At 45.3% G+C, this 16,756-nt stretch overlaps 1 protein-coding gene across 1 annotated transcript; it reads right to left on the bottom strand.

Annotated features, from left to right (window-relative positions):
* Window positions 1-10,650: 10,650 nt before the first annotated feature.
* Window positions 10,651-15,644, bottom strand: LOC146170781 (uncharacterized). Its single transcript, XM_084586782.1, has 3 exons — window positions 15,376-15,644; window positions 14,492-14,585; window positions 10,651-13,257 (listed from the first exon to the last, which is right to left on the bottom strand). The coding sequence occupies exons 1-3, from the start codon at window positions 15,526-15,528 to the stop codon at window positions 10,928-10,930; spliced, it is 2,577 nt and encodes an 858-aa protein (XP_084442908.1). The 5' UTR covers window positions 15,529-15,644; the 3' UTR covers window positions 10,651-10,927.
* Between the last annotated feature and the right edge of the window lie 1,112 nt (window positions 15,645-16,756).

The raw sequence follows: 16,756 nt of genomic DNA, 5'->3' as shown, positions 1-16,756 counted from the left end.
GCTTTAAACTGAGACACGTAAGGTTATTAAACAAGAAATGCTACACCTATTGTGCTGAAAATTTGTGAACAAACTAGCGTGCATGCTACTACCTCACGTGTTGATTCTAGTGCCGCGGGTGGTTCTGATTGTTCGAGATAGCTGGCTGGGGCGCTTCCGTCCACGTGCGCGGCCGATCTTTGGAATTTCAGTACTATTCACCAATATACGCAGTGTTGTGCGAAATCGTGATGACCTTTCCTGTTCCGCCGATACCACATCGGCCGACATTATTGTCCTAACGGAAAATGGCTGAATGATTGTGTTAGAAGCACCGAAATCCTCGCTACCGAAAAGCGCTACTCCATATTTCGCTGTGATCGCGCAGTCTCAAGAGGTGTTGCCGTCTCGGACCATCTTGATAGCCTTCACATTCCTACGTCACTGGAGTTTTTATGATCACGACTGAAACTTGTATTTTGTGACCTTCCACTTGTCCCAGTGACCTAATTCATGACACGCTAAGCCCGGTGTGTTTCCCAATTTTCCTGCTTTTTTTTATTTGGTGATTTTAATTTCCCTAATATTACCTGGTCTAGCGTTCCGTATACCGCAACCAACTCTCCGTCAGAATTGTCTAACTTTTTAAATGTTTGTTCAGACTTTTGCTTAACACAGGTAATCACGCAGCCTACGAGGGTCACCATCTTCAACTATATTAGACTTGTTGCTAACAGCCCCTGATGCTGTATCTAATATTACCTACTTATCAGGTATAAGCGATCATTCTTTATTACATGTCATGTTGAACTTCCCTGCTCGAACGTCGTATAACAATATAAAACTAATATATGATTATGCTAAGGGAAATTACACTGCGACCAATAAAGCACTTGAAGACTTCCTTGACGAATTTCTGGCAAATTTCAACGAAATATCCGTAAATACCAATTGGCACCTTTTCAGAGACAGGCTTTGCGAGCTGGTCGACTTGTATATTCCTCGAAAAAAGCTTTTAACCAACCGGCAGTGCCCATGGTATAACAGCTCATTAAAACGACTGGCAAACAAAAAAAAAGGAGGCTTTTCCGCAAAGCTAAGTCTTCTGGAAAGCGTGAGCACTGGTCAGCACTCCAAAAAATTGTTAACAGTTACAAGAAGTCTTTAAGGAATCGAAACACTACTATTTTAATGTGACGTTGCCGACGCTCCTAACGAACAATCCAAAAAAATTTTGGAGTACTGTCAATCAACGAGGCCAGTCACTTATCCCTTGTTGACTCTCTATCAAACACTATTCCAAGCACTGACGTCGCTGGCATCTTTAATGAGACCTTTAGTGCAGCGTTTTCGAGTACCACAACTCACATTAATGATATTAGAGACTATGCATGTAATACAAGCTTTCCAATGGACCCTGTCAGGTTTAGTTATGATTAACATAATTACCAATTTGAAAATCTCCTTCTTGTGGGCCTGATAACATTAACACCAAAAAGAATACTAAAGTGTACTCCGCAATTGTTTTACTGAAAATATGTGAACAACCGCTTCAAACAGGAGATATGCCACACGAATGGAAACTGGCTGAAGTGATTCCACTCCATAAATCTGGCGACATACATTCACCCTTTAATTATCATCCAATATCATTAACTTCCATTTTCTGTAAAATAATGGAGCATATAATTTTTTCTCAGCTAATTTTCTTGAATCATTTTCGTTTTTCACACCTACACAACATGGCTTCGGGAAGCATTTTTCCTGTGAAACACAATTATTATCGTTTAGCAACGAAATTCATTCGATTCTTGATAAAGATTCAGAGGTCGACGTCAATTTTTTTATTTTTGCAGGGCTTTCGATAAGGTGTCCCATAGTCTGCTGTTGTATAAGCCTTCATATCGACCCAAATGTTCTAACATGGATTCGTTGTTTTTTAACTAATCGCTCGCAGTTTGTCTACATTAACGGTCTTCGATCCTCTTCTATGCCGGTTACGTCGGGAGTATCGGTACTGGGACCTTTGTTATTCCTTCTGTACATTGATGATCTGCCTAAAAATACAAATTCCTCAATTAAACTTTTTGCAGATGATTGCATACTGTACCGTGAAATCAAAAACACTAATGATGCCGTTGCAAGCAGATCTTAATTGTATTACTGACTAGTGCATTAAATGGGAAATGGTTTTAAACACATCAAAATGCAAAGCCATGCGATTTTCCCGTCAAGGCGTCTCACCACCAGCATCAACAGTTATCTCGTACAAATACCTCGGTGTACGTCTCACATCAAACTTATCCTGGAACCAGCATATCACCTACATTATTGGAAACGCTAACCGCATGCTCAGTTACATAAAAAGAAACTTTTCTAATGCACCCACTTGAAACTCTTTCTGTATAAGACACTGATTCGTTCGAAACTTGAATACGCCGCGTCGATATGGGACCTGAGAGCGAAGTCACTTATATCTGCTTTGGAAGCTGTTCAGAACCGTGCCGCTTGTTTTATTCCTTGATGACTATGGCAGTCACACAAACTAAAAGCACTTTGTCACTACCATTACTTTCCCTGCGCCGAAAAATTTCACGACTCTGTCTTTTTTAAGATGTACAATTTGAATCCTGTTTTGAAAAATGCTTTGCTCATTCCACGCACCTATGTTTCATCACGCATTAACCAGCCATGCAAAGTGGGCGCTCCACCTCGCCAAAATTCATTCCAACTACATCATTCGAGAGGAAGCCAGCAAATGTGGCACTCACCGACGATCTCGAGCATTTTAAGAATAAGTTGAGTGCCTGTTTTTGTTGCTCATGACATGCGTGCCCTTCGGTTAGTATTGCCACATGAACTCTGATTTGTAGTTTGTTTTTGTTGGTTTTTTCTCTTTTCTCGTTTCTTTTTTCCCATGAATTGTTGAAGTTTGTAACAACTCAGTGCAGTGAACAATATATGTAGTGCTGTAACCCATGATTGTATTAATTTTTTGTTATCTGTGCTTGCCACTCCCCTCAATAATGCCTGCAGGGCCATGAGGGTTATATATATATAGGTTATATATTTAGACAGAGAGAAATTTTCTTTCGTTCACTTGTGCAGCGAAATTAGTCATATTTCGCCCAGTTTATGTAGTTCACTTTCTATTAAAGTGTATTTAAAGTACAATAATTTGCAGAAATATAATTTGCAAGTATTTACTTTTGTAAGATCTCGATTTCCAGCTCGTCGGGACTGTTCAGACGCTCCTCGATCGATGGTAAAATAATGTATGACAATTTGGTCTCACAAAAAGTAATACGAACCAAGTGCCAAAGCGTCGTTTTATTATCAGCTGTTTTAGATTACAAACTGTCGAGGACACTGGCAGAGCGTATATGTATCACTTCCCTTTTTCAAGTATGTCTCATCCACTGCGCAAAAAGCCACATTTAAATATTTCCCCCTAAAAACGATTTGTGCTACCCGCTTTTTCACTCAATTCCCCTCTTTACTCCCTCCCGATCCAAGCTCCAAGTATCCAAGTATCCCAGCTCTCATTACTAGTGACTCCCTCCGAAGGAGTTAAACTTGCACCAGTGCCAATTGTTTTCAAATTTTGCGATGTTTACTTACGGTTGTCATGTATGTTCTCACTCGTGTGCACTGTCAAGATAAAAATATAATTTACACGTGCCTTTCTATTTTTTTTTGTAATGTCATCAAAGGCTATGCGCAGAAATTTTACATGCGTGCATTTTTATAGCATATAAGGAACAAGATTTTGGTTATATTGCCACGTGCCTAGCGCCGCGCGACAGCCGTGTTTGGTGCCGACGACGACGAAGCGGTTGTTGTTGGCACGAGCGGCGCGCTGGTGCTGGACTCTGTAAAGCCCCTCCATCTGGAAAGTAGCGAAACTCTCCTCCCTTCGGCTGTTTTCCTCCTCAATTCTCCTCTGATTTCACTCTCCCACCGGCGGGAGCGCTGCGCACGGCACGCTGAACCTGCCTGCGTTCGAGGGGCGCCGCGGAAGGGTCAGTGATAGTGAATGGCGGGGGCTTTTTGTGCTGCCTTTTAAAGTGTTCTTTTAAATCTGCTTTGCACAGGTAACTACTAATCGATTTGAAAATTTTATGTTTGGTTTTAGCGGCACATATTGTTCGCAATAACAAAGAAGGAAGGAGAAGACGCTCAAAACGGCAAGAAATGTTTGCACTCAGCATCGCGCTCGGGTACTCTGAAGCATCAAGAACGGGAAATAAACTGAGCAGGCAATTATGGTGTCATCTGTGTTGGGTGACAGATCGATGAATGAGAGCCAATGGCCCCTTCAGAAATCTTCTGCATCTTTGCGCGTGAGCGGCAAACCGGCGAATTCTAACATCGATCGCTTCTGGCTAACCTGTAAGCAAAAGCGTCGATTGTTGTATGCTTTCATTTTCAAATCACATCTGTAAGGAAACGATGAAGCAGTGTTCCTACAGCTGCTAATCAGAGGCAGTGCAGGTGAAAAAAGTGGCTTTTATTTCTTCGCAAAATCAATTGATCGACGAAGTGACTCAGGCAAAATAGGGTCTTATTTTATTGTCACAATACTGGTTTGCTTTAAAGGTCGTAAAATGTGGCGCATACAAAATACACAGTTCCAAATACAGAATAAATGTAGCGATAAACACTGTTGCACATTGAAACCAAGTAGCATCTTTGATTTTACTGACACAGCACTGGTCGCTTTGAAAAGGGTCCTAAGACTGGCGCAGGCACATTAATTGAAAACACACATTTTCAAATAAAAATAAATGCACAGAAAAACACTGTTAGACAATTGGAAGATGCTGAGAAACCTTAACGAAATGAAAAGATATGAAAACGAAGTGCAAGCAAATAATTTTCGTAGAAACATTTTTCACACACGCTACAATCCAATTTTAATTTCGATGATTATAAGCTTCAGATATGCACGAGAATATCTTTAAAAAATGCAAGCAGTTGCCAGAAATTTTGAAAAATTTACAGATTCATTCAGGCGACAGGCAAAATATTAATTGTATGCAGATTTTCAAACCACAACTTTCACAAATGTTTCAAATTAATAAAACATGAAATTACGAATGCATACTGTCACCGAATCTGAGCTGCAGCGACCCGCATGCCTACGCTTTTGCTACCGCATTTACTACTAGTCACTGGAGATATTTTGGAGGCTTCATCTCGGACAAAAATCTGGATCCGTACTTTCACGAAAACACTCACAATCTCTTTTACAACATCGTGGCAGGCTGGGAAGCAAGATACCAATGAAATGCTATCTTTTATCCGGGCCTGCAGTTGTGCAGTGCTGATTGAATTTTTGAGGAGACCCTCTCTGTTACTGCGGAAAAAGTTCTCAGCAATTTTTACAGTTTCGATTACGGCTGGCGATGGGTTCGTCAGTGACATGTGAGACTCTGAAAAGTTCTTCAACTCAATTAACCTTGCCGGTGCCGTGTTGGTAATCAGCGAAGCGCGGCAGTCGTTCTGTTCCACTATTCTATGTTCCGTTTCTGTTCTACTTGAACACTGAAACGAGCAGCAGCACGGCATCGCGTGCACGAAACTGCACGCGCGCAAGCCACAGGAACGGTACGACGAGGCAGTTTAATGGCGACAGCGAGAAAATAAAAAACAAGCAAAACAAGATTTTGCGCGCGCTGATGACGTATGTTGACGTGTTTGTTACGTCAGGGAACCCGGCAACCAACGACAAACCAGAAAACCCGCCCTCACTCTCTCTTTGGAGAGGGGAGCGTAGAGGAGCGAGGAGGAAAGCGCCGGGAGAGGGAAACGGCGGCAAAGATCTTACAATTTCGCTACTTTCCAGAGATAGAGGGGCTTTAGGACTCTGTGATCGGAACGACAAGCCGACCTTATTCTCTGGTCCTCGGCTACGTGTACCTTCACGGCTCCCTGTGACTTGAGTCGTGACACTGGTGGAGGTGCCATCGATGATCCCTTCTCCTGCGGACGATCCTACGCGGCCGCCTCTCGTGACCACTCCTGTTCATCGTACCAGCCGACGGCTCCGAGGCTTGCCCCCCGAGGCCTTCGCTCTGGACGAAGAGACCCTAGCTGTGGCAACGACACCGCCCGCCCGTACCATGACTGTCCCTTCCACCCCTTCGTCCTGTCTCATCCTTCAGACCCCACGTACCCCTAAACCATTTCACGGTGAGCAGTCTGAAGACGTCGAGAACTGGCTAGCTCACTACGAAAGGGTCGCGACGTTTAACGGCTGGGACGACGCTGCGAAAATGCGGAACGTCTACTTCGGCCTTGAAGACGCTGCTCGGACATGGTTTGAGAACCGCAAGGCCACATTCTCTACGTGGCCGGCCTTCCGAAGCCAGCTCCTCGGTACGTACGCCAACAGTGACCGCGGAGAGAATGCCGAGCGTGCCCTGACCTCTCGAGTTCAGCGTCAGAACGAAGGGGTCGCAATGTACGTTGAAGACGTCATGCGCCTTTGCCATCGCGCCGACCCGTCCATGAGTGAGGAGAAGAAGGTGCGGCACCTGATGCACGGCGTCAAAGAACAGCTTTTTTCCGGCCTCGTGCGGAACCCGCCCACCACCGTCGCGGCGTTTCTGGCTGAAGCTGTGATCATGGAGAAACTGCTACAGCAGCGATGCAGCCAGTACGCTCGGCTGCTGAATTCCATCTCCACACTACCGCCGTCTGACCGAACCGACTAGTGTCACGACTGAAGTCACAGGGAGCCGTGAAGGTACACGTAGCCGAGGACCAGAGAATAAGGTCGGCTTGTCGTTCCGATCGCAGAGTCCAGCACCAGCGCGCCGCTCGTGCCGACAACAACCGCTTCGTCGTCGTCGGCGCCAAACACGGCTGTCGCGCGGCGCTAGGCACGTGGCAATATATATATAGCTCACTGCTGCTGCAATAAATGTACGCGAAAATATATTTACAGCGTGTTTTCCGTTTTCATATTTTCTCAGAAAATTGAGCGAAGTGACATTACGTCCGAAGAGATTCGTAGCGGTGCGTTTGCACTTCTTTCCATTGCACGGAAATCAGCCCATCAACAGAAACATCGTCGATCGTGTCACAGAACGCGTTTCAGGCTTGCACCTAAGCTGACCCCATTTGGACAAAAGTGGTATTTATGTTTGACACTTTATTTCTCTCACATCTGCAGTTTTACTTCATCGTCGTGTCCCAAAGCAGCTATAATTGTTTGTATAGTTGTCCCATATGTAACCATATTATATGCAATTGGTATTGTTCAGAGTTTCGGTTCGCTTGTAGATTTATGTTGTGCACAACATAATTATACCAATTAAATACTGGCAGTAATAATTGGGAGGGCTGCATTGTTTATTTTAACGAGTATCGCGAAGTCGTGTATATTTCACGTAGCCACCGATCTTGAAAGAAATAAATAAAATAAAACTATACCTACTGCAGCCAACTGATTTACTTAGAGTAGGAGCAAGGACCCATTCGGTTTTATTCATCTCCATTGCAAGCCTGGCGAGCAAAAAGCACTCCGTGCAGCGCTCCCTCACTCACGTCCTCGGAACTTTCCTCCTCGCAATCCCACTCTTGCAATACCGCGCTTGCCGCTGCAAAATAATCGCCGCGATCGCTTTAACCGTTGGCGGCTGCGGATTTCGACAACGCGTGCTGTGAAAGTTTTTTTTTTTCTTCGGGCTATTCTTGGCATTGTTTTCCTCCTTTCAGTTGCTCTTAAATGCCGCGATTGCCGTTACAAAATAACCGTTCCCTCGGCACGCCTGTTTTCCGGCTGACGTTACATAACCTCGACAGCCAAATTTTTATTTTACGGCCAATTTTTTTTTTATTTTGCTTCGGTTCCGGCTGGCGTTACATTACCTCGAAGGCGCTATGGTAGCCTTACCTGTCTTCCGGCTGGCGCTGGCAACTTTTTTTTTTATTTTGCTTCGGTTCCGTCTGGGGTTACATAACCTTGACGGCGAAATTATTTTACAGCCAATTTTTTTACTTTGCTTTGGTTCCAGCTGGCATTACATAACCTCGACGACGCTTATGGCAGGGTTAGCGGCTGCGACGCTTAAGGTAGCCTTACCGGCGTGCTCTGATATATACGTCCGAACTTCACAGCTGCGAATGTTGACTACGCGTTCTCTCAAATTCTTTTTTTTGCTTCGGTGTTCTCTTGACAACGTTTTCCTCCTTTGAGACGCGGCTGCGAATTTCAGCACGCCTGTCTTCCGACTGGCGTTACATAACCTCGACGGCGTTTATGGTAGCCTAACCTAGTCTTTAGCTAGCGTTACATAACCTCGACGGCGCTTATGGAAGCCTAACCTAGTCTTCCGGCTAGCGTTACGTAACCTCGACGGCGCTTATGGAAGCCTAACCTAGTCTTCCGGCTGGCGTTACATAACCTCGACGGCGCTTATGGAAGCCTAACCTAGTCTTCCGGCTAGCGTTACATAACCTCGACGGCGCTTATGGAAGCCTAACCTAGTCTTCCGGCTAGCGTTACATAACCTCGACGGCGCTTATGGAAGCCTAACCTAGTCTTCCGGCTAGCGTTACATAACCTCGACGGCGTTTATGGTAGAGTCTTCCAGCTAGCGTTACATAACCTCGACGGCGCTTATGGAAGCCTAACCTAGTCTTCCGGCTAGCGTTACGTAACCTCGACGGCGCTTATGGAAGCCTAACCTAGTCTTCCGGCTGGCGTTACATAACCTCGACGGCGCTTATGGAAGCCTAACCTAGTCTTCCGGCTAGCGTTACATAACCTCGACGGCGCTTATGGAAGCCTAACCTAGTCTTCCGGCTAGCGTTACATAACCTCGACGGCGCTTATGGAAGCCTAACCTAGTCTTCCGGCTAGCGTTACATAACCTCGACGGCGCTTATGGAAGCCTAACCTAGTCTTCCGGCTAGCGTTACATAACCTCGACGGCGTTTATGGTAGCCTAACCTAGTCTTCCAGCTAGCGTTACATAACCTCGACGGCTCTTATGGAAGCCTAACCTAGTCTTCCGGCTAGCGTTACGTAACCTCGACGGCGCTTATGGAAGCCTAACCTAGTCTTCCGGCTAGCGTTACATAACCTCGACGGCGCTTATGGTAGCCTAACCTAGTCTTCCGGCTGGCGTTACATAACCTCGACGGCGCTTATGGAAGCCTAACCTAGTCTTCCGGCTAGCGTTACATAACCTCGACGGCGCTTATGGTAGCCTAACCTAGTCTTCCGGCTGGCGTTACATAACCTCGACGGCGCTTATGGAAGCCTAACCTAGTCTTCCGGCTAGCGTTACATAACCTCGACGGCGCTTATGGAAGCCTAACCTAGTCTTCCGGCTAGCGTTACATAACCTCGACGGCGCTTATGGAAGCCTAACCTAGTCTTCCGGCTAGCGTTACGTAACCTCGACGGCGTTTATGGTAGCCTAACCTAGTCTTCCAGCTAGCGTTACATAACCTCGACGGCGCTTATGGAAGCCTAACCTAGTCTTCCGGCTAGCGTTACGTAACCTCGACGGCGCTTATGGAAGCCTAACCTAGTCTTCCGGCTGGCGTTACATAACCTCGACGGCGCTTATGGAAGCCTAACCTAGTCTTCCGGCTAGCGTTACATAACCTCGACGGCGCTTATGGTAGCCTAACCTAGTCTTCCGGCTGGCGTTACATAACCTCGACCAACGTTACTAGACTAGCTTCAGTTGTCAAACTCTCCGCGCGCGCCATTACCGGCGCTGTCTCCATTTATTTGCACGCCACCAGATGGCGGTGCTGCTCCATCCAGCTTAGGGTGCCTCGATGTGCGCCCTCTCCCGCCGCTCCGTGCAGGGTGGGGCAACCGCGTCGTCTGCTGCAGTGTCCGCCATATTTGAGCCCACTCGTTTCAGAACACTGGAGGTAAGCTTCTCTGCGCAGCGAAGGCCCCTTCACCATCGCGGCGAAACAGGTTTTGGAGGCAGAAATAGGGTGCAGCGCTGGGGACATCTATTGTTGCCGAACCCTTTCCTACAGGCTTCTGCCCTGTGTTGCTTTCACAATAAAGAGATTAGGGGCCGCTCTCCCAAGCCATTGCTGCGGTTACAATGCACCCTCCCCGGGCTGCATTCCTGAAGGAAATTTGAAACGCAGCTGTGCCAAGGTGCTCGCCTGGCCGTGCACACCATAACATAAAGAAATAAAAGTCATTTGCGCTGCACCCAACTCTTCTCCCTCGGACAGTTCGCGTCGCAATCGTAAAGGTGTTTTTTTTTTATGCAGAAAAGCTGACTTACGGAGTTTTGTAAATTGTCTGGGACTCAGTGCGCTGACTCGCAAAAACAGAGTTTATCTCGTTCGCCGCAACGTATTAGTCAATATTAAATGCTGAGAATGATAAGGCTTATTAATGAAACATTTTACCCCCTCAGAATCAAATGGACGCAATCTGTAGGCCCTTGGACATTCGTAGTCGTTCGATCCTTGGCATCGCTTGTTTTTGTTTGTTAATTTGTGCAGGTAAAAAAAAAAAGAAACAATGCTGTGGTACAGGAGTTTGCACTGTAGCTGTAATATACAATGCAGCTGCATAATTCGCGCAGCTTTTTTTCATGTAAAGTAACCACTTTAACAAAGCATGGGATAATTTCGGCGCCATCATACCTTCACCGAAAACATTAAGTGAACGCAAACTTGACTGTGAAAAATACTCTCATGAAAAGGCAAAAAAATAACATCTATCAACAGAGCCTATATTGGGAAAATGCGCGTGTCTCATCGACTGAGGAAGTTTTTCTTATATAGTGTGAAGAGTTAATGAGAAACGTAAGTGCATAAATTTCACTTACTTAGGAGTTGTAATAATGCAGTTTATTTATGTTGTAAATTATTAAAGCTACTGTCAAAAAATAGGAGACAAGCGAACTATGGTGAATTTGACATTTATACACAATATTTACAAATCTCTTCACGGCAAGCTGACGCCAGCACACGTTTTGCTTGCATGTCCATTGACTTTTTTTTCTTCCAGTTGTCGCAGGTGAATTCGCAGCCTCGTTCGAGCGTAGGTCGAGTATAACAACTTCTGAATGATTTCGTTGTGAACCTGGCATGTTTCAACATTGAACGGAACCATTTGTCTTAGGTATGTTATCACAGCCTGCACTGGAGATTTCATAGTTAGAAGGCTTTCCGCCCATTCTGTGATGCCCTTAAAATGCTCCTCGCACGACTTCAGCACTTTCATCACTTCAGGACTGGGGTAATGCAGGTTGTCGCCATTTTCGAGGTACTCCTTCAGCCTTGTGAGATATGCATTTTCAGCGTCACTAGAACCGAGCAGAGTAGCTTTGCACTGCTCGCAATTATTTATGGCTTTCAGAATACCTTTAACGAGGAATCCGGCAATATGGAACAAAATGCTGCATTCAGTCGATGTTAGCGCTTCAATGAAAAGAACCTCCGAGTCATCGATTTCCTTTACCTCGGCTTCAGCGAGTTCACGTTTCCCGTTTGACAGAAGGTCAACCAGGTACTCAGAATCGTCAACACTGTAGCTGGTGGTAGACGGCGTGTGCAAAAATTGGCTTATGCACACAAGTTTCAGTGCGCATTTCATATCATAGGCGTCTGGGACAGGCTTCCTGAGACGAACCACAGAGAAAAGATTCTCAAGGCAATCTTGTAGCAGCCTGCTGGTGAGTAAGAAGCTGTAGCCCTCCGAGTTCAAAAGAATGTCTTGCAGGCGAAGCACGACCGTTGTGGAGATCAGGAGGCCCGCCTGCGATGGCTTCCACTGAGACGTGCTGCCCATGCTCATCCCTTGAAAGGTGTTTAGAGCCAGGTTTAGAGTTTCCAGAGCTCTATGATGCTTCGCCACATCGTGCAGACTTAGGGCAACAGATGGATGACGCGACGACATTAATGCGTACCATCTTGATACCAGCTCTAAAAACCAAGCTGTTGTTTCTGCCTCTATGTCCAGCACTTTTTCCTTTATGAGGTATCGGATTGCACTGGGAGCTTCTCTGAAAAATTGCACGGCAAGTCCGACTTTCATTTTCGTAAAATGTCCAGATGAGACATGGGCTTCAGAGAGCTTCGGTGCGAGCTTTAGCTCCCTTTCCTTGTCAAACTCCAGCACAGCATGCACATGATCCAGTTTCACTTCACGTGAGGGAAGATCGCACTGGCTGGCTGTTGCTTCACTTAATGTAAATGCATGAGTAAATGCATTCTTCAAAACATGAGCAGCGTCTGCGTTGAAGAACAACTCCATATCATTGAGCGAAGGGTGTGGTATTGAGCAGGTTGTCTTCGAATTTCGGTGGCTAGAAAATCCCAGCTCACGCCACATCGCTCGATTTGAGGCGCCCATGTCGGACGTTACAACCCGAACTCTGAGGGAAATATCGGCGCAGAGTTGGACAACTTGCAGAACAATGTCCTCGAGCGTGCGGCCATCCACATGGCTTCCAGTGAAATGATAAGCTATCACCTGCTTCCATCGCTGGTTGAGACCTCCAACCATAAACACCAGAGCGTGATTAGCAGGCTCATCTGGCTTTTGTGGCAATGTCACTCCCCCATACACAATGTCTTCAGCGCGGTCAAGCTGAAACCCTCTGGCAATCTCCATCTCATCGATAAAGAGGACGCAGTCTTTTTCTACATCTTCCATGCCTTGTGCCTTCGCTTGGAGAAGTTCTACAACGTCTGTAAGAATTCCTGGTGAGAACTTGAGCCAGTGGAGGCGACGAGATAGAGTTCTTTCTGCCGGAAGTGGATAGCCGAGCTGTCTGAGAGTTCTGTAACCAGACTTCCCACAAGAAAACTTCAGTTGAAGCCCCTGTTTAATAGTCTGCGGCGACCAGATGCTTCCCTTGTTGCTTTTTCGGGAAAGTGCACGAACTTGATCTTTATTTAAAAATTTTATCCTTTTTTCAAAGTGCTCTACGGCGCTTTTTAGCTTTCGCACCTTCTTTCTAAGAGAGTTAATAGTCAAGTTGGCTTTTTTATGCACTTCTTGAAGTTGTCTGTGGTTCTTTCTCACATCTTCCAGTTGTTTTCTCAGTTGAGCGCAACAACTACTGGATGAATGTGCATCGCAGCCTTCATTTTGCTCTGTTTGTCCATCGCTAGGCTGAAAGACAACCTCTTCACTTAAGTTCGTTCCCCCAGGCTCATCGCAATCCGCAAAAACGCCAGGTCCTTGTTCCTGCACTGTTGAGTTTGATGTAGTTGGTAGAGCGGGTGTGCCTCTCTCCTTAGGAGCCTTTCTTTGGTGGTGGACCATAGCTGCACAAACAAAAGGAAATGCAAGAGCAGAAATGAGTGAAGTTCGTCAGAATTGCTCAGTGTCGGCAGTTATTTCATAGCTGCGCGAACCATAACCTAAAAGCGAAAATTTTAAGCTTGAAAAGTTCCAATTCCAATTCAATTCCAATTCCAATTTATTTCAACATCAATACCCACAGACACTGATGTCACGGACAGTGGGCAAAAAGCCACAAAAATAGGGCTTGGCAGCGCCCACTGACCGTCTTCTTGACAGCGACACAGCAGTGCAAATATACATTAGATATGAGCAAGACATGAAATCAATGAAAAGAACTTGTGCAAAAAAACTAGGCAGGTAACACTTTGCATACAAAAAATAATGATAGGAAAGTAACAATATCACCACACATCTGAACAAACAGTCAATAAATAAGTGCAAAAAACACAGAGGCGAACGCGTTGTAACTTGAAAAAAAAAAAAAAAAAAAAAAAAAATATATATATATATATATATATATATATATATATATATATATATATATATATATATATGTGTGTGTGTGCGTAATCAGTTAAGTAATTTCGGCAGTTGAAATCTTAGCATCTGGTCACCATATTTTGTGCGGTTACACGGAACCTCCCAAGTCTCGTGATAGCGAGTGTCCCGAACATTTCTGTTTAGTGTTAGACTCGATATAATTTCAAGAGTTTTGTTTTTCTTTCTGATACCTGTTTGATAACGCTTTCTGAGAGTATGGTGATAAAGTTCAGGAAGCGGCACTAATTTTAACTCCCTGAATAGTGGTTCGGAATGAGCAAGGTATGGGACATTCATGATCGCTCGAACAGCCTTCTTTTGTATTATATGTAACTGATTAATGTTTGATAAAGTGGTTGTCCCCCAGACTAAATAACAGTAGTTTATTATTGACATAAAAAGAGAGTTATATATAAAGCGTTTTACACATGTAGGGAGGCAATGTCTCAATTTAGAAAGTACTCCGGATACTCTGGATATTTTCCTAATGATTGTATCTACTTGCAGATCCCAAGACGTGTGCTGTTCAAAGAGCACTCCCAAACATTTGGCAACAGGCACAATTTCAATGACAAAGTTTTAAAATTGCAATTGGTAATGCAATTGGTACTGCATTTAGAAGGCCAGATTTTAAGCGCTATTATTCTAACTCATGAGTCACAACAGTGATGCACATCATATTTGCCATCAATAATAAAATATAGTGCAACTTACGTCTGAACGAAAAAATGGTTGGAACAGCGTTTGACTTTAGCAGCTTCCTTCCATCCGCGCGGTGATTCTCGTAGCAGTTGTCTTCGAAATGGGCCTGCATAAGAAAATTAATTCAGGCGTCCAGTATGTAGTACAAACAGCAAGAAATGCCCCTTTTGAAAGATACACAAGTTCTGGCACTGCTCCAGCTATGTTAAGGAGTCGCGCACACTCGGCAGCTGCATTTATCAAATCCTAAAAGTCAGACTAATAATGGCTGCGCACAAGGGAAATAGCCGGCACTGCACAATAACTGCGCCAACGTTAGAAATGCCAGATAGAAGCAACAAGTTCTTAGCGAAGCTACTATATACGAAAGCTCACATTCACGGGAGTTTTACCAAAAGTAACTAATTCCTGGCTTCGTCAAACAGCCTTGGAACAAATAAAAACTCTACAAAACTATTGTCAAAGTTTCTGACGCTTCTGACGCATGTCTCTTGATGCTTTTGCATTTAGGGCCATTTGAAAAATTAATCAAGAACCTGTCGGCTCTAAGCTAACCGACTACAAGCAAGCAGTCTGTTATTGCATAAATGCCGAGTGCTTCTGCAACGCTTCACTGTATATAACTAATATTACCGTTAGTTGTGTTTATTAGCCTGTGCACAGAAATACAAAATCCATGTCCACACCTGCGAGTTATGAAAATGATTTTCCGCCACTCATCTGCTGTATAATTCCTCCTTATATATGTTTCATAAAAGATGTAGTCACGTAGCGTGCGTAGTTACAGCCTTTCCAGGAACACTAACACAACTTCCAGCGCACATATTAAATGTAAACCTGCAGCGACAGACATAACTACAAAAAATCGCAACCGTCCAAATAATCACTGTACTTACATTGCATATGCGCGAAGAGTTTGCAGGCTGCCATTTGTCCCGCTTTATCTTCACCGTCCAGAGGAGCCTTCTTTTAGGGTCTCTTGGGAATGAAAACATTCTCCAGCCATTTCTGGAGTGGTTTGAGCACAGTGGCACGCAACAGCCAGGCATCTTGCGAGTTTTGAAACCGAAGAAAACTGCGACCGGGCGGACGCGCGACCACGCACGTGCAACCGGCCCGTGGGGAAGCGAGGAGTGGGCTCAAATATGGCTGTCCTCTTCCGCGGCGGCGGCACTGACCCTGTCAAAGGATGGCTCCACCCTGCACGGAGCGGCGGAGAGGGCGCGCGCATCGAGGCACCCTAATCCAGCTCCACAGCAGACGCCCCGCCGCAGCCTAGAGCTCGTGCGGACTTGTAGCTTGCGCGCGTTTCATGCTCACTGGCGTTATCCCTTGATGAATTTCTGATACCATGCAAAGGCGATATCCATCTACAGCAGGTTGGGACGCTTCCTCGCTGCTTCTTTTTTTAAAGAATGCATCCCCGCTGCTGCTCCAGGAACCTAGCATAGAAATTCATGCGTATCGCTGATTAATGATGCGCGCACAGTTCCTGAAATTGCAAGGAGCACCCGACAAGACTGAGAATATTCTCTGACAGCGTTAAAGCTCTCTTACTCAAATCACCATTCATGCTTTAGGGTTCTGGTCTCGCGTGCCCTTGTGACAGAAGCAGGTTTCCAGCGGTCGTTCGCTTGTTTACGGCGATTCCGGTTCAGAGCGAATGGAGAGCTGAGAAGTCGCAGGACGATTTCTGCGTGTTGTGCCTTTGCTTAATCACGTTGATGTGGGCAGTTATGAACCAGCCAGTAAAAAATTTATCGCCACAAAAATAACAGCATAACTTTGTTGTGAAGCAGGGAATGTTTTATTAAACAAAAATGAAGTAAAAGAAACAACTGTATGCCTCACATATGTAACCAAGACGAAAATTATCGCGAGACATAATCTAGGCCAAATGATCTGATCTCATGAGGAAACCATTCGCACCTACCTTGGCACGTTTCCTCGCTGCCTTCACTTCAATGCTGGCTCCCCGCCGCTGCTCCAGGAACCTAGCATAGAAATGCATGCGCGTGGCTAAATAAAATTGAATGATGCGCGCACTGAGTTCCTGATAGTGCAAGGAGCACCCAACCCGACAGTGCGTATTCTCTGACAGTTCCTCTAGGATGGCCCAGAACAAGTCACCAAACACCTTGTTTGACCTTGTTTGCCGCTCTATGATACATTCAATTCCTGACAACATGCACGTTAGAGCTCCAGATGGGTTCTTTAAAGCACCAGGCACAAAGGACCTAAGTTCGGTGAGAATGGCTGCATGTGGAACGGGTGGAG

Source organism: Amblyomma maculatum, unplaced genomic scaffold (assembly GCF_055883805.1).
Source record: "Amblyomma maculatum isolate TAMU_Amacu unplaced genomic scaffold, ASM5588380v1 scaffold_47, whole genome shotgun sequence".
NCBI classification, from domain to species: Eukaryota; Metazoa; Arthropoda; class Arachnida; order Ixodida; family Ixodidae; genus Amblyomma; species Amblyomma maculatum.
The sequence above is the reverse complement of the archived record's forward strand: the minus strand, read 5'-3'. Positions and strand labels throughout refer to the sequence as shown.